General features: G+C 40.7%; 1 protein-coding gene across 1 annotated transcript in view; it reads right to left on the bottom strand.

The window, feature by feature from the left end:
* The window catches only part of EGFL6 (EGF like domain multiple 6), a 38155-nt gene extending 13067 nt beyond the window's left edge, over positions 1-25088 (bottom strand). Inside the window, exons 1-8 of the mRNA XM_062603634.1 lie at positions 24852-25088; positions 20159-20271; positions 17913-18005; positions 14863-14982; positions 11902-12021; positions 11277-11411; positions 8874-8996; positions 2817-3146 (exon numbers count right to left, since the gene is read on the bottom strand). Coding sequence (XP_062459618.1) covers positions 2817-3146; positions 8874-8996; positions 11277-11411; positions 11902-12021; positions 14863-14982; positions 17913-18005; positions 20159-20271; positions 24852-24919 — 1102 coding nt within the window. The 5' untranslated portion in view covers positions 24920-25088. The remainder of the gene's footprint in view (positions 1-2816; positions 3147-8873; positions 8997-11276; positions 11412-11901; positions 12022-14862; positions 14983-17912; positions 18006-20158; positions 20272-24851) is intronic.
* Positions 25089-25362: the final 274 nt, after the last annotated feature.

The raw sequence follows: 25362 nt of genomic DNA, 5'->3' as shown, positions 1-25362 counted from the left end.
GTCATTAAAAGACTGTATCATAAGGTATAAAAATATAAGAAGAAAAATTTAAGTTTTCACAGATTGCCTTAATTTTGACATTTCTTAAATGTTGGATCTTCACTTTTCTATCTTTAACTGTTGTGGTTTTTTACCCCCTCCCCCATGTGAATAGTAGTTTTCATAAAGGTTCTGTATTTTGATAGTTGGCCTATTTTAATAATTTACATCTCCATATAATAATTACTTTTTTCCCCAACAGTATTTTTCTGTGGAAACTCTCCATTGTGTAGCAAAACTGCTATGATAAATTAATACATACATTTAAAAATAATAAGTAAGATCTCTAAGAAGTGTGACCTATCAATTTTTCCTAATTAGCTACTCTTCCGGAAAGACAAACAGTACCAATATTAATAATACAAAAGGCAGACTCTATATGAGTACTTGAGGGGATTATATTGAGGAACTTAATGTGGTAGTAAAGGACTCATTGATAGATTGACATCCGCAGAGGAGGAAAAAAAATTACATGTAAATTTACAAGCTGTAAATTTGAGCTTATCATGCCTTCCAAAGGATTATTCAATATCATTAAAAATTCAAGAGTTTTTAAAGCCAAACATTTAAGCAATTAAGTGCTTAAATCATGACTGAACTTTTATAATAACAAGGCTCAAGTATAGCATGTGGAAATTTAAAAGGAAAGAAAACACATTTAATATATGCAGCCTATCCTGAAATTAAAATGCAAATGCACAATGACTGAAGTCTTATACATAGCTGATGCAGGTCTATGCACACTAGATACCACTATTTTCTGAACTGCTTTGAAATGCTCAGTTAAAAGTACAGAATGAATCACAGAATCATGTAGGTTGGAAGGAACATCTATAGGTCGCCTAGTCTGAGCTGCTGACCAGGAGGCTGCTCGAGGCCCAGCTCAATCATATTATGTATATCTCTGAAGATGGATATTTTATAACCTCTCTGCATATCCATACCCATTTTTGTCCACTTTCATGGTAAAATATTCTTTTCATTATATCCAATCAGATTTCCACCACTACCCCTGCCAACATGCAGATGTTACTTCTTGTCCTACTGCAGTACATGTTTAAGAGTCTGGCTGTGCCTTCCATATAACCTTTCATTAGGTAGTTGAAGACAGCTATAAGATCTCCCCTTAGCCTCCTCTTAGTGCTGAAAAATAGTTACTTTTAGCCCCTCCTCATATGCAATGTTCTCCAAGACCCTGACCTTGATTGATCATTGCTGTACTCATGCCAGTATCTGTCTTATGATGGAAAGACTGAAACTGGACACGGAACCTTAGCTGTAGTCTCACAAGTGCCAAAGTGGAAGAACCACTTCTGCACAGCTTCTTCCTAATGTCTATAATGTTGCACGAGGTTTTTTCCTCTCTTTGCATTTGCTTTTGTTTAATTTTATAGTGATCCTCTCAGCCCATCTTCACAGCCTGGCTGGGTCCCTCTTAATAGCAGCGCTGTCCTTTAGCATATGGGTCATTCTCCCCAGTTTGGTATTGTCAGAAAACTTGAAATATGCCGTAAAAGCTCACTGTTAATATTTTCAGGAAGGAAGGAGGTTGGTGAACAATGACCTGACTTCATTCTCGTTAACATAATTTGGGAAGGCAATATTAATCTTTATCCTTAGTCTGAACTGAAACAGGCAAGTTACCAATTAAAACTGAAAAAAAGGCAATTTTAGAAGTGTGCCTTTGGCAAATAAGCTTGTATTCTCAAATGTATTTCAGTGAATAATCACTTTTTTGTTTGTTTTTTGGCTTTCTTACAGTAGCAATATTACAGACCATTTTTCTACAGAGGACCTTGAAATGACCTTTTCTTTAAAAAAATTATACTTCCATGTCTTTTCAAATCAAATAACAACAATTTGAATGCTATCTTAATCTTCATTTGCGTTCATTTTTATCATTGTGGAATATGGGGTGTAATTTTAATGACTGTGGGATCATACTTCTTATTTTTCTATACTTTGGAAAAGAGAAAGTATCATGAATAAACTATTAGCAGTATATATTTTTCATATTAAATATTTTTGCCATTTGAAGAATGTTTGATTGAGCCAGCTGTACTAAGAACCAATTAAAATGCATCTGAAAACTTTATATGGAACACAGAGAGAAAGTGCATGGTGTACAAGATAATAGTTGGAAGGAAACACCTGAAAGCAGGGTGAGGACATGCATATCAATCCTCCTGATAAATGACTGTCAGAAATTAATCAATATGACTGCTCAAATACCATCAAATTTGAGAGTGTTCATTCAGATAAGCTCCCACATTTAAATAAAAGAGAGAAAGAAAATCTCTTTGTGATTCACGCAGGTTGTTTTTTCTGTTGGGAATGACATGAACAACAGTAATGCCTATTGTATGGTCTATATTATTTGAAACACAAGAACACCAAAGTCTGTGTTTTGTCTCTGAGCAATGCACACTGCATAGGATGAGTATGCCTGTCACTAATCAAAGCTAAGTACTGTCATGTAACAAAGCAGCACGCATCATTGTTCTTCTATGAACATGTTCTTCTATGTGCTATGTCTAAACTGCTCTGAAAGCAGAGCCTGTCAGAATGCTGCACTCCCTGTGCTCACGTTAACTGCAAGTGTTAATTCACCTAAAAGGGAGGTTTAGTATCTTTAGCCTCACCACTAGGTATGTTAAGTTTCTTTTCCTTTTCTACAAGCAAATTCTAATAAGATGGCTGTAATGTTTCATATATTTTAGTGCTTATATATATATATTGAAACCAGATTATTTTTTTTTTTTAATGAAGAAACTTACAAAAGACATCTCCTCTAAGTCTTTGCTCATGGTCGATCTGATTCTCAAAATCTTCATTTTCCTCTTCATCTGACTCTTCTGCCTCCTTTTCTTCAGTAGCTTCAGTTTGTTTCTCCTCCTCACTGTAGCTCCCACCAAGATCAACGCCACCTTTATAGTCCAGTAACTGCAACTGTGTCTTAGAAGACGGTGTCACGGCTGCTTCTGGGATTGCATTCTTGATTGTTTCCTGCTTTTTCACACCGTTTTTATGTGCAAGGAGTTTCTTAATTGTGTCCTTAGCTGTTCCAGGGATTCTTGCAATTTCCTTCGCTGACTTTTCAGGGATAACTAGAACCAAGAAGAAAATATTAAATATTCATCTAAGGAATCATTCAGCAATGACAACATTTAATAAATGGGACCATGGTATCTTTTCAAATGTCCAAAGACCCATACAGCAAAATTCTTTAGTACGAGATATAAGTTCAGCTCTGCACAAAACTCAATACATGTGCACTTGTTTAGCTCTGTTGTAGAGATGACCCTCTAAGTTACAGTGAAAAAAAAGACAATAGAAATCCTCTACAACAACCTCATTTGGACTCCTCTGTAACACAGGCTACAGAGCCCTTTAGATTAATCAGTTTTACACCGGAGCTTGGTTAAGAAAAATTATCCTCCTTCAACCTGTGGACTAGTAAAAGATGTACGTGGAGCTGTGATTCCCTGCATAACAGATGTCAGCCTACAGCAATGAGCTTTTCTCTTACCCATCTTCTGTGATCTTCTCTGGACTAACTTTCCTTGCACAACAGGCTGCAAGCCACTGAAATGGAGCATATTTTGAGAGGAAAAACACCAAGTTGCTCCATCACATTTCATTTATCTCTAAGGGATATTTAGTTATAAGAGGTAAACCCCCTCAAATATTTAAAAAAAAAAATTAAAAATAAATCCACCTTGTAGTATATTTCAAATTTGTATTTTGCTCCGAAACACAAATTCTGCCGGAAGTGAAAAACTTAGAGTGGGTGAAAGACAGCTGAGATTGTTCAAATTTGTAAAACAAACAAACAAACAAAAAAACCCCAAACCATATCCAAACACCTGAATGTGGGGTTTTTGCTATTAAGAAGTATAATAAAGTCAAATATCCTTTCTATGCTTGGGCAAAAGTTTCAAAACACTCACTGGTAAGAGGACATTTTTGCATTTACATGGTAGCCCTGATTTTCTAATTATGCTTTCCTTGTCTGCGTATTGAGTTTCAAGTTACAAGCCTTTTATTTCCTTTAAAATTCAAATTTTCTCTATGTAAAATAATCAAACTATGCTTGGATGCTTGAATGAAGGACATTTTTCACAGACCCATTTGAAAATGCATTTCTAGGGATGTGGGGAGGCAGGACTGATTTTTCCACCAATGGTGAGACCCAGTAGCAGCACAGAGGGCTCCTTTAAGATAGTATGTTGGCCAGCTGCTCTCCATGTTCTCTTAAGATAGGAAAATTATCAGTTGACATGAAATGAGGATAGATTTTAGTTACATATTATGAAAATCTTTCTTACTATCCTTGCTGTAGGATTGTAAAATACAGGATCAAGACACTTAGATTATTTGAACTGTATCTCTAGAACTTTCTAAAAATTATTAGGCTACCATCTGTCATGAATATACTGGGTATGATCTGCCTCAAAGCAAAAGAACAGATAAACCGATCTTTTCAGTCCCTTCCAGATGTACTCTTCTGTCATCTGACAAAGACTGATGGCTCTTTGTGCTGATGGTCAAATCATAACTGGGGGCTAAAGCCAGGACTACTTTGGATCATTTTGTTCAAGGTGTGTGCACAATCCAAAGCAAATTCGAAGGAGAAATTACGGTAATACTGCAGGTGTGGAAGGTGTCCCTACCCATGGCAAGGGTTTAGAACTAGATGATCTCTAAGGTCCCTTCCAACCCAAAGTGTTCTGTGATTCTATGATGCTGCAGTTTGAGTCCTTTATGTGAAGTACCTAGGAAATAATGAGAGCTGAGAAGTCCCAGTGTGCTGTACAAAAGCTCTTCCACAGATGGAAGCTATTTGCACCAATGGGTTAGAATAGGCTTATATACTCTTTCTTTTATTTGATTTTCAATCAATATTGATGTTGCAGTGACTAGAGTCTTTTTGGATTGCAAATGGTGGGGAAATCAGATATTTTAATTTCCTGCTGCTTTTGCTGTTTGGTGATCGAATTATCAGGGCAAGAATATGCTCCTATTTTACTCCTCACTTTGGAATAATAAAAACTTTATAGTAGTATTTTCGGACAGGTGGACTAGACTTGGATTGTAAATTCGGATTGTACTTTTTTTCTGTGTGTTTCTTTTCATCCAAACATACCAGAAGAAAACCACCAGTTAATAAAATAGAACCATAGTCTGGTAGGGAAAAAAAAGGAAAGTTGCCTGAATTTATATTCACTCCTGGAGAATACAATTCTACCAATCTGAATTTGCCACATTTTATTAATGGCAAATACAACTACATGTTATTTTGTATAGGTACAGAATCAAACGTTGGTGTGCATTCAGGCTTTTTGAGGCTTCTGTTGGAGGTATAAAGTAAATAGATGCCAATAAAAAAATAGATCAAAATTGAGGCTTTGGTTTTTCTTTTCTTTTGGATAAAACTTGCAGCCTTCCTTGTCAGATATTTGCAAGTAAACTCTTTACTAATTCTCAACTAAGTAAGACTTTCCTCTGGAGGATGAGGTAAAAAAGGATGTAAGGTTCTGTGAATGAGCAATAAAAATTGCTTAATTCCAAACACTTTTCCTCTTGACAATCAGTAACAAGAAACTTCAGACTGTTAATAAAGAGGCTATGGAGATTTTCAAGCCAGGACTGACTGGGCAGCAATCTTAAACATCTGCTATTAGTTTCTGCTTTGAAGTTTTTCTAGTGAAATTAAAAATTCTTAGGTCAACATAATAACCTCTGTGGTGTCAGAAAAGCAATCTCCTTCTATGTGCAAAACTGAGCTGTGCAGAAAATCAACTGACAGAAGTGACAAAAATAGGGGGATGAAACTGTATAAAACCCCATGCACTTGCACACTCCAGTTTGCTTCTCCAATATGTAAATCTATATTTTCATGGGGACAAAGAAGGACACCAAGCATGTTTTAGGATGTATCACTAGTATACTTCTAACCTGCACTCAGCTTTAGAGCAGCCAGATGTGCAGATTTATGGCTTTATATGGCTAAGGAATAATCTAGTGTAAGGATAGAGCACCTTAAACTCGGTTTGTTCTGTTGAATCCACTGCCTGTGGACTTGCCTGAACTAACAGCTCACCTTCTCTGACAGCCCAGGATGGTACAGCTGAAGTGGTAATTTTTCAGGACCTGTAGTCCCGGGACCTGTATATAAATGCACAGGTGTTGCTCATAAACATTTGTGCATTTTTCTATCTGCATGACTGCATAGAGAATTTTGGAAAGTGTAATTTATTGTACTTCATTCAGGTCTTCCTTACGTACCTTCCACCAGGAAGTGTGCTGGTTAATGCCTCCTGCTCTTATGTAGTTTGTGTTTATTGCCCTAGTATGAAAATATTTCAGCTTTCAAAGGTATTCCTTTGAATTGGAGAGAATTAAAGGAAGAGATGGAAAAACAAAGGCAAATGGCAGCTGACGGCTAAAATTTTTTCTGTCATCAGTTGCTGTATGAGATTATAAACCCACAAAAATGGCTTGGTGTAGGATGTCTAATGATGAAGTTGTGGAAGTTGAGATGGAAAAAATATAGGAAAAGCAGATACCAACCCCCCTTCATTGTGTAAAGGGAAATACTCAGGGGATGATACACAAGAGGGACAGACAGCGATCTGTTTTCCTTCCACATACCCTGTGACTGCAGCCAGCACAGTCTGGGGCTCAGGGGCTCTGAACATAAGAGGTTGCAATAGGAGACAGCTTGCTCTGCACTCCAGCAGGCACCATGCTACTTTCACCCTCACAGCTGGTAATATGCTTAAAAACCTGGTGAGAGACAAGCCTAGGAGACTGGCTTACAAATCCTCTTGTAGCTCCCTTTGTAGCTTCTGTATAAAAAGTTGGAGAGAGGATGAGGGATACAGACAACCATTTACCGTGTTTGTAGATGTAAAGATTAGATCAGCAGGACATAGTTTCAGAAATCATTCTGAAAGTTCTCAACTTCTTTTAGATAGTCTTAAGAGAGTCTGAAAGCTTTCATAGATCAGTTAAAACAGATTATAGACTATTATTCTTTTAAGCACCATGGAATATGATCTACCAACATATATTCCTAGCCCTTTTCATTTCTAAAATTCTTACCATGTTATTCAGGGAAGGATGCTTTGAGAAATCAGGGTAACCTCATCACACTGGACTATGCTTAATACATGACTACAACAGCCAGCAATGCTTCCAGTAAGAAATGTGGGGTGACAAAAGCCTAAGTGTTATTCATTAAAGGATTACAGCAGTATTTGGCTCTATACTGAATTGAATCGTAAGAATCTTGCCAGTGATGTGACCAGAATTGCTTTTTAAGCTTTGAAAGTTTATTATGTTAGACCCAACTTTTCTCAGGACTGGCAAATTAATAAGAAAGTAAAATCATATATGGGGTTTAGGGGTACCCTATGAGCAAAAAAGAACATGAGTAATACAATAGGTGCAGAGAGATTTCACATGACTTTGCACTGCCATTTAGGTATCCTGCAAAGCATAACAAAGAATAGCCATCTGCCCCTCCAGAGTATCAATGCGGAGCTCTGCCTGAAAGTTGTAGGCTTTAAGTTAATACTGCTTTTTCCTGTTATTTTGCAGTGTCCTACCAAAAAAGTGAATCAAAAATAGGTTCATTTTCCCCCCAGGAATCTTAATTGGATATGGAATCTTGTAAGACTCTATTCTTAACTAAAAGTTGAAATACACATAGAAGCATGTGGTGAGGGAAGCATAGTTTTTCAATGCACAATAGGAAATCAGGAAACACATGAACCTGAGAACAGCAACAGATTGCAGGAAGATGGAGGCCAGATGTGGAAATGGGTAGAACCCTTTTAGGGAGCATTTGAAGATTACATTTCTATGGATTTTCAAATGAAATGTGTGCTAGAGGCAGTTTGGTAACAGCCTCCGATGTTCCATGCATATAGGAGTGTTAAATGTCAAAAGGGTGCCTGAACAATCACAGGTAGTATCCATTCAAGCAGCACTGTTTTCAGCCTGATGTTTCAGGCAGCTTTCTCCTACATTAGTATATTGACATTCAAATTAAATGAAAGAATTTCCTCCACTGTCTGTGTAAAAGTGAATTTTACGTTACCTTACTTTTTAGGTTACTTGGCAGCATGAGGAGATGTAGCCATAGAAATTTCATTATAAACAATCTGCTGAGTTACTTTCATTTCATACTCTGAAAATTAAGCTGTAGATTAAAATGGTTTTCATTTGTTATAAAAAGCTAATACTACTGCCATGGTAGCTGCTTTGTTACACGGTAGAGACAGTTGCTATAAAGAATTAATACTTCCCTGTGAAAATGAGATTCTCACCCTGTGGGAATAATTATGTGGAGTATTAAGGACATATTTAAGAAGCCTTTTGTTTAGCTGCAGCATAATCCCAGGCCCAACTGCTTAGAGCTGGGATGGGCTGCAGGAGCTGCAGCCAATGCCACCCAAAGAAACGTGAAGCTACAGCCTCCAGCCTCCAAATTCCCAGGATGGTGTTCTCATTCTATTAAACCCAATAACAAAACTTCCTTTGGCTTCCATAAAGCCTGTGTTCCCTGTTTCTTCAGGACAAATTGTCTTCTCTGTTCTACTTGCAATTCCCAGTGGTACTGTGAGACCTGGGGACTCATAGACAAATTGAATTTGAACAATGTTTGTATGCAGTATTCAATGGCTGGTGCAATAAATATTTTATGGCGGAGTCTTGTTTGATTGGTATTGAAGCACTTTCAGCATGACATTTCTTAGAAAATGCCTTATAATCATCAATAATCGGAGAAAAACTTATCACTATTCCTGACATCCAATAGTACTCACCAGCACAATCAAATCCACTTCCTCGGTAGCCCTGTTTACATTTGCATTTGAAGGATCCTTCGGTATTGAGGCACTCTGCATGGAGGTTACACCTGTGTGTATTTGCCACACATTCATTTACATCTAGGAAAGATATAAAGGCTTCAGTGAAATCTGTGTTGAAACCCAAGCTTCATGACAGCCTGTTTGTGCTGGCCATCTGTTTCCAGGTATTGTAAGTACTAGTGTTAGACCAAGTTGGTCCAGAGACCATTAGAGGCAGAAGAATTCACTCTAGCCTAATATCAGCTCCAACTACTGGCATTTGCATCCATGGAAAATGTAGAGCATTGCAGTAAAGGCAAAGTGAACACAGTGGTTTTCTGACTGAGAACAGCACTCAGACTGTAGGTTGTACCCACTCTATTAACAAAATGCAAAAGGCCCCAAGAGAACATGTGACATTGTCCTGGGTTCAGCAGTAGCAGTCGTTTTTCTCCTTCTTGGTAGCTGGTGCAGTGCAGTGTTTTGACTTTCGGCCTGGGAACAGAACTGATAGCGATGTTTTGGTTTGGCCAAGGACTTTGTGAGCCTCATGCTCTGCCAGGGAGGAGGGGAAACCAGGAGGAAGCAGAGACAGGACACCTGACCCAAACTGACCAAAGAGGTATTCCATACCACAGCACGTCATGCCCAGGGGTAACTGGGAGTTAGCTGGAAGGGCTGGGAGACTGCAGGGTTAGAGGAGGTATCAGTCAGAGCTTGCTTGGGTTGGGGGGGGGCGAGTTATTGGTCAGCTGGTGGTGAGATGTTGTATTTTCTTCCCTTGTTATTTCCTTTACCATTGTTATTACTGGCAGTAGCAGTAGTGATCTGTGTTATGCCTTAGTTACTAAACTGTTCTTATCTCAACCCGTGGGAGCTGCGTTCTTTTTGATTCTCCTCTCCGTCCCTCTGGGAGTAGGGGGAGGGAAAGAAGGGGGGCAGTGAGTGAACAATTTACCTGACTGGGTTTAAACCACGACAGACATCAATTAAAGAAGCATTCACAAATCTTTCTCATTCTTTCATTCACTCCAGAAGAAATTCAGTGGAAAGTAACCTTGAGCATGCCCAGATACTGAGATCTTCTCTCTGCCTGTAACATTCCAGCATACATATGATGCTGTATGAAAAAGTATAATCAAGAAAAATTCAATAAGAAATACTACATTCAACTGACAGGAAAATGTACAGGCATCAAGAGTAACTGACTGTTCTCCTTTTCCCTTATTGTTACACCACAAAGATGTTTCTGATTTCTCCCACAAGAGGGAGCCACGTTGGTGCACACCTCTTGCATTTTATCCAGATTGCTTCATTTTTGTCAGCTAACAGGTCTTCTCACAATGTAAGTCAGCTAGGAGGCAATTAGCAAGAAGACTGACTCGAAAATAGGGTATGTCTGAGAGCAAGATTCAGGTTTGCAGATAAAATCCTGACTACTGAGACCTGTCCAGTTTTTCCCTCATGCATACGTATTGCATGAAAAAGTGAGTATCTTTTCTACTCTAAGGCTTTCAGGGTTTGTGTACAACAGGAAATGCAAACTTGAGTCTCTAAAACCTGCCTTATGATCTCTCTCCCACCCTGAAGTCCCAACACCAAGCAAATATAACCAAAACTCATGAATTCTGTTTTGTATGGACTTCTCCAACCCTTTCAGTGGAGTCAACTGCTTGAACAATACTGATGCAGTAATTTGTATTATGTTGGTTTTCCACCTTTCAGCTAACAGATTGAAATAGGAGTAAAAGGTGCTTTGACATTTGTTTTAACAGCTGGGCATGTCAAGATAACTTTTTGCCTGTATTTATTTTTGTTTGGGAGAAACCTAGGCATGCAACAGAGACCTGAAAAGCAATGAAAACCTACTCTTTTCATACTTTCTTGGGTTTAAGTGCTCTACTCTCCATCCAAACAACTGCTTTTATAGTCATGAAGGCACTTGATTCACATTCCTCATTAATGACACAAAATAAAACAAACAAACAAACCCCCACAAAAAAAAACACCCAAACCACTGTGGGATCGCTCATTCATCACAGATTGAATGCTGAGAGGACGAAAAATGGCTCTTTAACTAAACCTGTACCAGAAGTAGCACTTCTTTGTGGTCAAATATTTGCTATTAGACCTTCCACATGTTCGCTTGGTACAAGGAGGCAATATCATTTGCAAGCGCCCGTAATTAGGTTTTCACTAAGAGAAAACCCAGAAAAAACTTCAAAGTGCCATCAAGAATATTATTAGTGAGACAACTCTTATCCATTTGTAAGGCAGTATCCCCAGACTATGCCAACATGCTTCAGGCAATGCCAGGAAAGATGCATGGTGTGAGAATGCAAAAGACTGAAAAGGGAAAATTCATGGGCTAAATCTTACCTACACAGTCATAACGGCCGCTGACATATTTCAGTTCATAACCAAGCTGGCACTTGCAGTAGTAGCTTCCAAACGTGTTGATGCATCTGCGGTTGCGAGAGCAGACAGCTTTGCCAGTGGAGCATTCATCTATGTCTAGAGAAGGAGAAGGGATGTTCAGATCCACAGGAAGGTAAAATTGGAAAGAATGAACTAGTTGGGAAATGGGAATGGTTTGGTCTTGGCTATCACAAGTTGTTTAAAAACTAAGTCCTATAATTTCACACTCAGGGATGGCTTCTGCATGTGCTCGTATGAACGAGGCAGCAAAATGTGAAATAACTTACAGAAGATTTTGAGACCTGGCATGGTAAAAGCTGGGTAACTGTCTCTGGAGATGCAGCCCACTGGGGACAATTATTTGCCCTGAAGTCATGGAGCAGGGTGGGGAGGAACTCCAGGAATCCCGTTCTTTCCGAAAGAAAGGAAATATCAGAGAATAGTTTAAGAGAAAGCCCCAGAAACAGGAATCTGAGAGCATCAGCAGCTCTTCTACTGAATCTCTGCACCTCGCCTTGCTGAACTAAGTTAAGACATACCAGTTTTCCCATAGAGAAGAAGCCAAGAGTGAGCTCTCTAACCATACCAATGCAGGTCCTTCCGTTTGGTCCTAGCTGAAGGCCACTCGATGGACAAAGACACTGCACCTCTCCTTTGACTTCTTCACATCCATATTGGCAGTTCACCATGGCACATGTCCTAGAACCTGAAAATAGTATTTAACATAACAAAAAGAGCAAAATTCTAGGCTAGGATCAGGCACTTATATTAGATCTGGGTGAACGCAGAAAATTAATTAGAACAACAAAATTCCATTCATCACAAATCAAGCTGTTTATACATCGATGCATTGGCAATTAGGGAGTCCATAAGATAGTCTTACATCCCCCTTCACTTTTTTCTTTCCTTATCCCCCTTATTCCTTCTTTTTCATTTGTTCCCAGTTCTGTGACTTCCTACTAGTACCTTTTAGATTCAGAGACAGAACTGATGAAAGTAGAAAAGGTGTTTTTTCCATTTTCCATAGAAACAGTTATACCTTACAGAAGACTGTTATTCATTGGTGAAATGTTTTTATTATTTACCATGAAATATGCTTCCAGTATAGAATTTGATTTTTAAAATTATTAAGCCTGATGGACTTAGAAACTGTGGTTTATTTTGACACTTTATGGGACAAATATTTGAATCTAATGAGGCACTAGCCAGAACACAAGTCTTGGTTGCCATAGCTTGGTTAAGAGTCTGAATTATTTGAGATGATTCTTGATTAGCATCTGAATAGAAGTGTAGGCGGCCAGGTCCTGTCTGAAAGACTTATGCAAGATTAGAAAACTAGGAGAAATGCAGAGTTTGGGTGATTTTGTCTTAGATACTAACCTCCTAAGTGTTAAACAATGGTTCTCTGTGGCCCAAAGCCACATTCTTCTGATATGCTTCTTCTAGCTCCCTGGTCCCTTGCCATGGTTGCAGATAAGCCTGACTGCTCAGACAAGGTGGACTTCATCTTGCTAAGGAGACTTACATCATGATGAATTTAATTGGAAAGAAAAAATATGCTCAAAATGTTGGCCTGAATCAAATGATGAAAATGATACAGTTGGTTAAACAACCTAGCGTTTAAACTGAGCACAAGCTTTAGTTAGCATCAAGTTAAAAGGAAGGCTACTAAATTTAATCAAAAATAACTTCTACTTGAGCAAATAATTTTCATCATCAAAAACTTTCATAATCACAGTTTCTGCTGAAGAAAATAAAGGCTCTTTGGAACTAGAAGATGGCAGATGGGTTGGGTTAATGAAGCACAGCTTAATGTACATTTCTTCCTTCCTTAACTAGAGCTGTGAAGAATGAAAACTTTCCTTCTATGGGAAACTTGGTTAGCCCCCTGAAATTTGGTTTCATTTTGTGTTTCCATGTGCCAAAGTGAAAGGGAAGCTTTAGGGCTCAGAGCTGCTCAAACCATTTTTTCATACATAGTTGACACTGTTCACTGCCACTGAGAAATCCAGCATTTTGTGCTGCCTTAAGCAAGGGATGGTGCAACTGCCTATTTGGTACAAATGCAGAGTTTCTTAAATAGGAATTGAGTCCTGAACTATGACTGGCTTAAAACTAGTGCAGCAAAAACGGTAATTTATAGACTGGATCTAATTTTCTGACTTAGTTCAGAAGTATGGCTGCAGCAAGCGTCTGTGTGCAGAGGAGTGGGATGGAGGGATGGATGGGACAAAGCTTCTGCTGGGCTCCACGGATGGTTTCTTTCAGCTGCAGTTCTGCCTCCTGCCAACTTCAGCTGTCCATGAGACAGTGGCCTTCCTGATAACTGCTTGGCAATGATGGCAGAAGACACACAAGTCATCTTGGATGAAACAAAAGGGATATATATCCATTTCTCAAGGATCTCAGTACGCTGCAGCTGTTGTCTACTGTGATGCAGGGAAGGAAATCCCCCAAAGGCTCTGGCCCCAGCCACCTTTTGTGGTAATTTCAGTCTCTCTGCGATAAGAGAGAGAGAATAGGAGCTCTGGCTTTCCTTCCTGTCCCGGAGCTGTAGACGCCACACTCCTGCACGTGTTTGCCAAAGCTGGATATTTTTCCAGTTATCCCAAGACTGGCAGCAAACTCCTCAGATGGACACCCTGCCCAGTGAATGGTTGTCTCCAAGGTCTGGAAATCAAAGGTTTTCAGAGTTTATGGTTTTCTGTCATATACATGGGATAGATGGTGCTGCACCCCATACAGCTAGGTCCACTGGTACAGGACAGACCTTTCAAGCAGATTGTTCCACTGCTCAGACAAACTAACTTCCTTGTCCAACTGATGCATCTGCTTCAGACCACTGGACTCCATAAAGGTGTACCACCATGTTCCTTATGGTTTTACAAAATTCAAAGCCAAAATACCTGTATGGAACAGCTCAGGTGAAGAAAAGTATTTTCTACAAACAAAACAGTGTCATTGAAAAATAAGACTCTTCCTCCGGTCTGAAAAATCAGGTTGGCTAAGAAAGCAGAATGTTTTCCATTACATGATAGCTTAAAGACAAATAGCTAGAAATACAGTTTAGATAAGTCTTAGCTCAAGGAACAAGTGTTTGCAAGAAGCTGGTAGCAACTATGGGAAACATTTCAACACACAGATAAAATAAATTGGTCAGGGAGCACAGAAAGGTAAAGTAAGGCATAATGGCATGAAATTCAGCATAGTAAAAAGTAGTCTAGATTGGTGCTTTGCTTGGATAGATTCATGCATCCTTATTCAATAGATGAACTGGCAGAACTATGCACCAAGATTATACTAGCTACCCTTCATTTGAATTAATGCTGTCAAAGATTTTTACTTCTAGCAGGACCAAAATACAAGTTTACTTTATCTATGTACTGCCAAATATAAAGCCTCTGTCAGTGGCTGACAGTACCAGAAAGCTGGGGCAAAGACTGTATCCTAAATAAGCTAAGTCCATTCATCACAAGAAGAAAATCTGCTGGGATCAAATGTGACTAGATGCTTTTGGTGTGCCTGTCCTATCAGCTTTATTACTTACTTGCACATGTGCCATCTGGCATAAGCATGTACCCGTTGAGACAATAGCACTTATAGCTGCCATGTGTATTCATACATCTGTGTTCACAGGGACGTGGTTTCAGTCCGCATTCATTCAGATCTGCAGAAACCATTGGAACAAAGTGAGTGCTGGGTTTGTATATTCATACATATAGGTGGATAATACTGCCTAATGCCTTGAATTCCCCACAGTAAAATTGCCTGGACTGAATACAAGCCAGCCTCTTTCAAGATGAGAGCTTAGCAAACCATCTGGCTGAAAAACTGCTAGCAAAACTAACACACACGGCCTCCTATACCTGAAAAACTAATGCAAACTCTGGACACATCTGGCAGCTCATTAGGGAGAGATGGAGGGGTGGGGAGAGAATTGCAGTTAGTCTCTTTTCTGGGAGTTATTTTTCTGGATTTCCCTGATTCTAGCTGGAGATTTTAGCCCTCCAGTTGACCTCTGTACTAAAAAAGAAAAAATATGAGATGAAGAGCAGCAAATCAGCTTGAGATAAAGTGAAACAAAGATTTTTTTCTCCTTTTCTTTTTTTTCTTCTCTGAGATGCACGTTGACACCAACAGTGTCAGTTGCATAAATGGAATGCATAAAATGCATATCAGTAGCATAAATGGAATACAATATATGGTAAGAATTGTGTGACTTTAAGAATAAAAGGACAAATTTCAAAAATCTCAAAATCCTGTGTATAAAAGCATCCTAAATCCTTCCTAACATCCAGGATTTAAAAGGCTTTGCACAAACTAAATTAATTTCAATTTCCCAGTAGCTGTCCTTCACAGGGAGAAAACTAGAATCCTGAAAAGTAATTTGTGTGGTATAGGCAGAGCAGTGCGGACAATGTTATAGACCCTATGATAAGGGGGCAATATCTGCGCTTGTGATTTCTGTGAACTGACACCTCTATCTCTTGTATTTTGAAACCTGACTAGCAAGCAGATGGAACCCATTAGCAGAATGCACCAGCACACATAGCCTGTTAAACATGTGTTTAAGGACACATTTGACAAATAATATAAATTCAGTAAAGATGCAAGTCCGTCAGCAGGCTGAACTTATGTAGCTCCACTTTTAAATGGGAGCAGCATCTCTTTGCATGTCTATGTGCCCAGCAGGCTACAGAAAAAACTCCAAACCATTGCAAGCAGAAGCAAGTATAACTGTGGGGGTTATACACATGCAGAAGTGTTTGTTACAGCTCTGTCCAGGGAAGAAAAGTAGGGTTTCATTCTATCACTTGGATGTAAGGTCTGTTTGAGAAAGTACAACCTATCAGCGTGCAAATCCTATTGGACTTTCATGCTATTGTGGTTGCACTAAATAACTGAGACTCTTAACAAAGAAACTAGAGAGCAAACTAGGGAAATAAAAGTTATTCTGCTTAGGCCATACATTTTCAAAAGTGCTTGGCTGCATCCACCTTGCACAATGCACAGTAATGCACAGATAGCACACAGAGCTCTAAAAGACAACCTATGGAGATAAGGCTAATTTAGCTCAGACTTGGTGGCAGACTAATACAGTCCCCTTATCTCTGTTATTTTAGTTAGCTCATGTTAAGCTTGCTCAGCAAGGCATTCTGCTGTACTGGCAGACCAAGGCTGCATCTGCCAGTAAATTTAAAGTTGCTCTGAGCATTCCTGGCCACTGGAACATAACCACTTATAGGGCTATACTATTGAAATAGCTCTGGGACATTTCTGGCCTGTGCCAGCCATCACTTTGCTAAAAAATTCTTGGCTGTGCTTCAGAAGGTAAAACAGCCCAGGGAGCTAACAGGCAATTTGAACATGTAGGTCTGCGCGGTGCTTCCACCAAACATCAGACTCTGCATCTGCTGCAAGTACACAGAACTGATTCTCTTGTCTATGGAAGACATACGAAATGAAGCTGGATTTACTGCACAGATAACACCTAGAAGCTGGGGGCTTCTCTGCCTCCTTTCAGTGACGTTTAAGCTGTGAAATAATTTTGAGTCTGGGTTTAGAGGCTGAACTTGTATACCTACACATCTATTTCACACAACCACAGCTGCTGTTCCATTTTCCTCCCTAGTGGTACTGAGGAATTGACTTCTTTCCCTGTGAGCAACATCAAAAGTGCAAAAGATGACATTTTACAAAATACTTAACAGTATATCTTTATAGCATCTTGTTTGAGAGATACTTTGTAATAAATGGGTTGCTTTGATTCTAAAAGACGGGTATGTAGTAGATGTCAGTGCAGTGGTTTTGAGCAAAAGCTGCAGGTGCTAATGGAAGTAGCAAAGACAGACCAACCCATTTGTGTGGCCTTTATGTCACGCTTCCCTCACAGCCCCTGCAGTTCACCCATCTCCACTGCAGTAGGATGCCCTCTCCATGCACAGTGACCTGCTCCTTTCATAGGATCCAATACAGGGGTCTCATATACTGGAACAGGAAAAAGAGGCCGAGTTCCCATCAATATGTTGGCTGAAATATTTCCGTGTCTAATTGCACGTTTATGGTGGGGAATGTGATGCATTTGAAGTTTCTGAATATGCAATTCTAAAAACTCCCAATTCTGGTTCTCAGAAATACCAATCAATATATGCAAACAGATGGATTGGCCCAGGCAGCTTGAGAAATTACATATCCAGCACATAATTGCATGTCTTTCTGATGAGAAGCTTAGTTAAGAAAATAACATGGGTTGCTGGTTAAGAAAATAACATTGGTTCTGGATTTGACTTCCATCTCATTTTATAATTTTCTATATAACTTCTCCATGCCTCAATCCTCTGATATAATGACAGTTTGCCTCTGTCATTAGCCCGCAGGAGATACAGGATACAGGTTCAAACTTCTGTGTGCTGAAGGGAGGCCCAGAGCTTGCCCGGGATGCTGGAGATGCAAGAACCTTAAACTCTAAGTTCCTCTATGTAAACAAGAAAATATTTTGGTTTACAATTTTGGAAGATGAGACAATCGCCAGTACAAGATAAGGAGACAGAACATCAACAGTTTGCTTTCTGGAGTAATACCCCCATGTGCACAAACCTTGATTACAGGCTTTCCCGGTAAATCCAAGGAAACATTTACATTTGTTTGGTCCTATGCACTCGCCGTACTTGCAGCCATGTCCACAGATAGCTGGCGAAGTCAGGCAGAGAAAAGAAAGAGAAAAAGAAAGAGTTAGAAACACTCTATTTGAGAACTTTTGCCCTGCCTAGTTGCCTGAAAACTTGTTGCACAAGTTCAGCATCCTCCATACCTCTCTGTCTAGTTTGGACATGGTAGCTGCTGATCAGCATTTTATTTCTGCTTGAGAAATGTGACACTAACACAGATTGCGTGTGTGGGGGCTTTTCCAGGTTTGTAAAGACACAGTGAAGATGGGACTCTGTTTAGCTCTCTCCCTCATGTTTTTCTGCCATGATTATGATTCACATTTAGTTTTTACTCTTGCCTTTTTCCTATTTTAAGAAGCCGATATGAGAAGCAGCTGGCCAGCAGCTTTACTCGCTACACCTGGCATCTGGAGTAGGGAAGAAGCAACAGCACTCTCCTGCCAAAGGTGACACATTATCCTACAGCAGTTTTCCAGTCTTAGGCCTCCTCAGCTGCATCTGAGGAATATGTCCATCCCATGCTGGAACATCCAAAGCACATCTGTTAAATGACCAAGCAAATGTCTTTACCACACATGCCAATACATATAATTACATCAGGTTAACAATAATTCGAGAGGGCTATGGTTAGCCTGGATACATTAAAAAGTAAAAATTTTCTAACTCAGCCCTCTGGACCATTTGCCAGAAATTAAGTGCTGACTTTTATAAGGTTTAAGGCTCCTGAAGTCAATGTGATTGTTAACATGAGTGTTATTCAGGAAAAGCAAACCAAACATGCATTTTAATCAGGACTAGCTCTGGAAAAACAGCAAAAAAGTATGCACCAGGCTTCACGTCTTGCTACCCTGTGTAACTAAGCTGTTGTGCAAACTATAGGAAGTAGAAAAGTCACAGTGCTATTTATTGTGTAGTAAAATTCATACTTCTGGATTCCAGTATATTTTCTACATTTAAAGATTCAGTCAGAATCCACTAACTACTAACTGATCCACTAACTCTGGAGATTCAGGCTTTTTAAACACTACCTCTATCCCTGAATGCAAAGTAACATGCTGCAAGACCAGCTGAGTGTTAGCACTGAAGCAGACAACACTGCTGCATCTGGATTTACAATGCAGAATTACATTATAGCTAGTTCAAAGTAATCTGTCAAAAAAAAAAAAAAAAGAATCTTAAAAGCTTATAAAAAATGTATTTTAGTATGAAAGAAACCTATTGCTTTAAACCAAGACAACCTTATGCACTGGCTGGTCAAAGCTGCAGTTGCCAGTTGTTCCTACAGGTATTTATCGGCGTTAAAGCAAAGGTGCTACTAAGCAATGCAGAAGTATTAATGAAAGTATTAGTTACATTTTTCTTTTTTTTTTAACTGACATGCTATATACATACAGAGCAGAGACATTTTGGCATTTTTCCCTTTTAGATCCCGCTATGTAGATTTTCAGCAATGAATAACTAAGCTTTATTCAAATTCACCAGATATACAATGCCGAATATTCCGGGACAACAGGCGCACCATCTGAAAAAGGTTCCTAAAACATGTATTTTGTGGTTTTGTTGCATTTTACCCAAGCACAGCAAGAGAGAGATTCCACATCACCTTATCATTGGGATCTATAAACCTTTCACAAATTAGAAATGTTTTAAGAGTCACTGACTCTTCATTAAGCCAACAATCCACAGCCCAGGATGCTGGCCAGCTCACCAAGCCAAAGACAGGTGCACTTACTGCTTTGGATTTCTTTATATTTTTAAAAGGGTAAAACTCCCTGGTTCTCAGAGGCTGTGTACTCTGAAGGTAAAGGATACCATCCAAGAGAAAAACATTTTTAGGAGTCCATATATAGCATCAGAAAGCACTGCATTTTTGGTACTTAGCAGCTGTAATGGTATAGGCACTGACCAGGGCTGTGCAGGGAGTGAGAACAGATGGTCCCTTTTGGACCTAAGAATTTTTAAATACATCTTTTATGGTTTGGTGTTATTTACACAAAGCTCTGCTTTTTTGAGGGGAGGGTCTCTCAGACATATTTTATATACTTGTTACAGTTAAGAGACTTTACTCCTCAGAAGGTTTCTTTCTGTAACTTCTGTCAGACATATATGAAATATCCTTATTAGTACTAAATACACAGTGATGAAGAGGAAACAAGCATAAAGTGTTAATGTTACCTTCGCAATGGCCTTTGTTGTTCTTTTTCCAGCCATAGCAGCAATCCAACCTGGAACCATAGCGACACACGCCAGGCTGGCTCACAGCCACCAGTTGCCCATGAGCTGTTGAGCTGCATAAGGAAGGATAAACACTAGCTCCAGCAGGCAAATGCACTTTAATCCATTGCTCCGTATACTCTGTTGTACATTTCCCTTATATTTTATCCACCATCAGGCATTTTCATTTCACCAAGCCTAGAGCAGTGTTCCTAGACAGGAATGCAAAGTTACATTTGGTTGGATAACAGGGGAGATGGGAAAGTTTCACCTGCAGTAAATGACCCATGCAACGTAAATCCTTTCTAATGAGGAACATGTCAAAGGCAAAAAGGACAGCCAGGTCTCCTGCTAGAATGAGTCATTTTTAGTATCAGTCAGTGAAGTGAGAGGGGCTGCTTCAGCTTGCATCACGTGAAGAATCTGGATCAAATATATAATGCCATACCTGACAGTGCTATTGCTTTGGATGATGAAATACTGATTCTGCAGAAAAACAGCTTTCTGAATATCAGCCAGCCCCATAAAAAGCTAGTGATTTGCAGACTCATATGTGCAAATTAATTGCAGAAGTTCAGACAGTCCTGTGAATTCTGGTTGCACAGTTCTTAACATCCATGATGAAGAAATATGATTTATATATGATCATAAAAGCTACAAAGAATTACCTGTTTTACAGAGAATTGTAATTCAGCTCAAACTCAAGATCAACGTGACCTGCCAATGTCAGCCTGCAGGCCAGAAAGCCAACCATATGCTGCACCAAAAGGAGCATGACCAGCAGGCTGAGATTCTGCTCCTCTACTCTGCTCTACCTGGAGTACTGTGTTCAGCTCTGGGGCCACCAGCATAAGAAGGATGTGGATCTGCTTGAGCAGCATCATGAAGATGGTCAGAGGGCTGAAGCCCCTCTCCTGTGAAAAGAGGCTTAGAGAGCTGGGGTTGTTCAGCCTGGAGAAGAGAAGGCTCCAGGCAGACTTTATAGCAGCTTTCCAGTACCTAAAGGGAGCCTACAATAGAGAGGAGCTTTTTACAAGGGCATGTAGTGATAGGACAAGGGGGGAATGGCTTTAAACTGAAAGAGGGCAGATATAGGTTAGATGCCAAGAAGAAATTATTTACTGTGAGGATGGTGAGGCACTGGAATATATTTCCCAAAGAAGCTGTGGCAGCCCCATCCCTGGCAGTGTTCAAGGCCAGGATGGATGGAGCTTTGAGCAACCTGGTTTACTGGAAGGTGTCTCTGACCATGGCAAGGGGTTGGAACTGAATGATCTTGAACATCCCTTCCAACCTAAACTATTCTATTATTCTATGAAACCAAAAGCTGAGAGGGGATCTGATTGCTTCCTATTACATGTTGGGCAGCTCTGAAAGAGAAGAGAGCTTGTTAAGAGAAAGGCCAATTTATATCAATTCGATCTTGTGCTATTGTCCATTAATACTCTGAGGGAGATACAAGAGTATGAGCACAGACACAAGAGGGGTGAGAATCTTAAAAAGCACTGAAGAACCAGGAGAAAACTCCTACCTAATTTTAGGATACGTGGTCTCTTTCATGAACTGAGAAAGATCTACTGTTACTTGTAATCATACAAACATAGGTATGAAGTTATGTGTATGAAGTTATGTTCCATTTATTTAGCTGCTGAAAACAGTTGTTCCTATAGAGAGGATGGTAGCGTGAGCAGCAGCCAGACTAAATTGGGTGTGTTATGTGAGGACAGACCTTAAACTTCTATACAGGACCTTTGACTTCTTGCAGTGATTTAGTCAATCTGACATTAAAAGAAAGAAAACATGTAGTTATAATAAAACTTGTACAGAAAGTCTGCTTGCTCCACAGATCAATTGGCTAGCTAGATCTTTCAGTGGAGGTTGACTGACAGAGTAGGACTGATATCCCCAATAGGTTAAATACATAAACAACTGCAAAGGAAAATATTACAAGTACAGTAATGAGTGAAAGAGGGTGAATAAAGCACACCTGGATGCTGGGACTTGCTTGTACAGCAGAATCTCCCTGCCACCCCCTAAAGCCCTTTTTTGTTGTTTCATTCTATAAAATAAGAAAACAGCTCTACATTGCATCATTTTCTCAAAACTAGTTCATGGCCTAGGCCAAATCCAAGCTACTAGAAATGTCTGTATACCAGTGGGCAGTCAAAAATTGGAGATATAATAACCCTGCTGGTAGCTGTGCTGGATTGTAATCCTTGTTAGCAGCCATTTTACCAGTAACAACTAAAATAAAAAAGCAAAAATCCCAATAGTGGAAAAAGTCACTTGTCATGTTCTCCTGACCAGTGATCACGAGCAGTGTAAGCCCTGCCTGAACTGAGTTATGTGACAGAGGATGTGCGAGCAAATCTTCAAAAGCCTGATTTAACCAGGTAGGCAGCTAACAGTCAGGTCTGGCTTGAGTTAATACAGTTGTTTCTTTGCAGGTCCTATTAATGTTCTGTATTCCATCCTTTACTGAAGTTTTCTCTGGAAAGAAGCATCTAGGAGCTTTTTTCGTCTTCTTTTTTTTCCTTCAAGATACAGCTGCTGAATAGATTTAGTGCACTGTTTCCATAAGGTCTCTACAGGACACTACCGGTCAGCTCTTGTGCACACAATAGCTGCCTGCTACAGGGATGGTGTGGGGAGGGAAGGTCTCATTTATGTTATTAGCAGCTTCCAGTTAACTTCAAAGACAGCATATTATCCCTTTCTTTAGGTTTCTTCTAAACAAATTCTGGACATTGTTGCTAGCAAAAAACCAGCTAGCACCAAGTCTAAAATTTTGATCTACTGGTATACCCAGAAGGACAAAAAGTTGGTATCTCACAATTTAGCAGTTTGAAAGAAATTCCTAAAACCTCTGTGAGTGTATGCCATACAGAGATGCATTTGAACACTTCGCCAAAAAAAGGCATTGTGTGTGTGTGATTGTTGTGTTGGCTGTTTTTTGTTTTGTTTGTTTCTACATGAATTTATTTGAAGGGAGACTTCCTTCTAGAAAAAAAAAAATCACCTACATTCATATTAGATAAAGCCAAACAGGTGTCACATATAATCTTTTAAAAGCTGCCTTAGATATGCCTGCAGCCAGCTTCAGACACAAAGGAAGTTTAGTTTGGGCTTGCAAAAGTTCCTTCTTTAAGGCTTCATTTGCCCACCAAACTCCTTAAAGGAAGTGCTTATAGCAGAAGAGTTTAAAGCTCAGTTATGAAAGCTTAAGAGACAAAAACAATAATTAATTTGTTCTTTCAAAATTTATTCAAATTCTATCTCCTGGTCTTTTTTCTTAACTATTCAGAGCAGACAGGATTTCTTTGTGCTCTTAAATTAGAAACCCTTGTCATCCAAGAGTGCAACCAAGATCAAGATTTTTCAATCTCTTTCCCCTTCGTACCAATAGGAAAGGCAGAGTGACAGTCTTGGTGGAAGACAGAGATGCCACCCACCATCATCCAACATCAACTTGGACAAGATAGGCTGTAGAGCAAACAGTCTCAGGTAGGCTGTAGGTTTCCTGACTTACTGTGAATTAACATTTTTACCAGACACATGGCTCTTGGTTTCAGCTTACTCCAGGCCGTAGTTTTTTTTTTTCCCCTGGAAGAGATAATGCTTTCGTTTTGCAGTTTTACACTTCTCAAAGTGCTTCAAATGCAAATACACAACACGGAGAAACAACTAACACAAGAATTTAACAGAGCTCTGCTTTGAGAACAAGTGTGTTTTCTCTAAAAGCAGGTCTGGAGTTGATAAACCCACAGCTCTGGAGGAGCTGACCACTTGGTAGCCCTGCATGTGCTGTACCAGCACTCTGCCACTTGTTAATTACAAACATTCCCATTCACAGATGTGATAAGAAATAAACCACACAACATCTTGAAGGCTTCGTCCCCAGGTGCTGTTTTTCCAGTGCCCGGTGTTCTTATTTTACTAGCTACTCCCTTGCTGCAGCACTTGTCACCTTTTATTTGCTGCTGGAGAACTAGGAGAGGAAACACTGGAATGCCTTGATCTGGAGCAAAAGTCTTTAATTACTCTCTCTCAAGATCTCATTCTGTTTCCAGGGTGCACCTGCCTCTGCAGAACACAACTGCCATAGAAGGATGATTTTAAAGCATTTATTTCTACAAGCAAACAAAAGACTAGCGCAGCCCACACCTTTCCATAGGCAGTAGAGCTGTCTTATTTGGATCATTGTTTCAAGGCCAGGTTGGATGGGGCGTTGAGCAACCTGTTCTAGCGGAAGGTGTCCTCGCCTGTGGCAGGGGTATTGGAACTGTACGATCCAAACCATTCTGGCATTCTATGATTTTCATTGCTGCACTTCATTTACCATTTCCCCCCTCAGTAAAACAGCCTTGCAGCTCGGCTGTGATCCCTGCATGGGAGCGACACACACACACAACCAGCAGCAGAGCCTTCGCCGTTCAGCACCACGGAGCTGGGCGCCCTGACAGCCGCCCTACACGGCGCTGCGGGCAGGGGCCCGCCGTACCGGCTCACACCAAAGCACCAGCGGGCGAGCACGGCAGCCCGGGACCGGCCACCAGCGGAGCCGCCGGCCGAGGACCAGGACCCAGACCCAAGAGAAGGGCATCTACCCCTTGCCCTCTTCCTCCCTCCTCCCCGCCGCGCCGTCCTTGCTCACCTGCCCGCGGCGACCAGAGAGGAGGCGAGGAGGGCGGCGAGCAGGGCACTCCCTGGCGCCGGCACCATCGCCCAGCCGCGGGGAGCCGGAGCCGGCCCCGGCCCCGAGGCGGTGAGGCAGGGGCTTGCTGGCCCTCGGCGCCGGGGCGAGAGGAGCGGAGAGCGGGCTGCCGGCGGGACCAGGCTGTTTAACAGGGCGGGGAGGGGCGGAGAGGGGCCGCCTCCGGCCGCGATCGTACCGCACCTCCCGCACGCCGCAGGTTGGGGGGGGGGGGGCAGCTGCCGTCGGTGGGAGGCGAGGGGAAGCAGGACCGGGCTGGGGGAGTTTCTTCCCAGCCGGGAAGAGGGCAGGCTGCAGCGCGGGTACAGGGCACCGGCATGGGGCCCCAGCCGTGTCCCCTTGGGAAAGGCACGGCAGCCCTGCGGGCGGCACGGCCCCCGGCCCCTTCTCGAGGCTCGGCGCGGCCGGGGCTGCAGGGTTGATCCCTGCAATAGCTGGCGGCGTCCCTCAG

This window comes from Pezoporus occidentalis, unplaced genomic scaffold (assembly GCF_034315485.1).
Source record: "Pezoporus occidentalis ecotype Australia unplaced genomic scaffold, CSIRO_AGI_Poc_V1 ctg81, whole genome shotgun sequence".
NCBI lineage: Eukaryota > Metazoa > Chordata > Aves > Psittaciformes > Psittacidae > Pezoporus > Pezoporus occidentalis.
The sequence above is the reverse complement of the archived record's forward strand: the minus strand, read 5'-3'. Positions and strand labels throughout refer to the sequence as shown.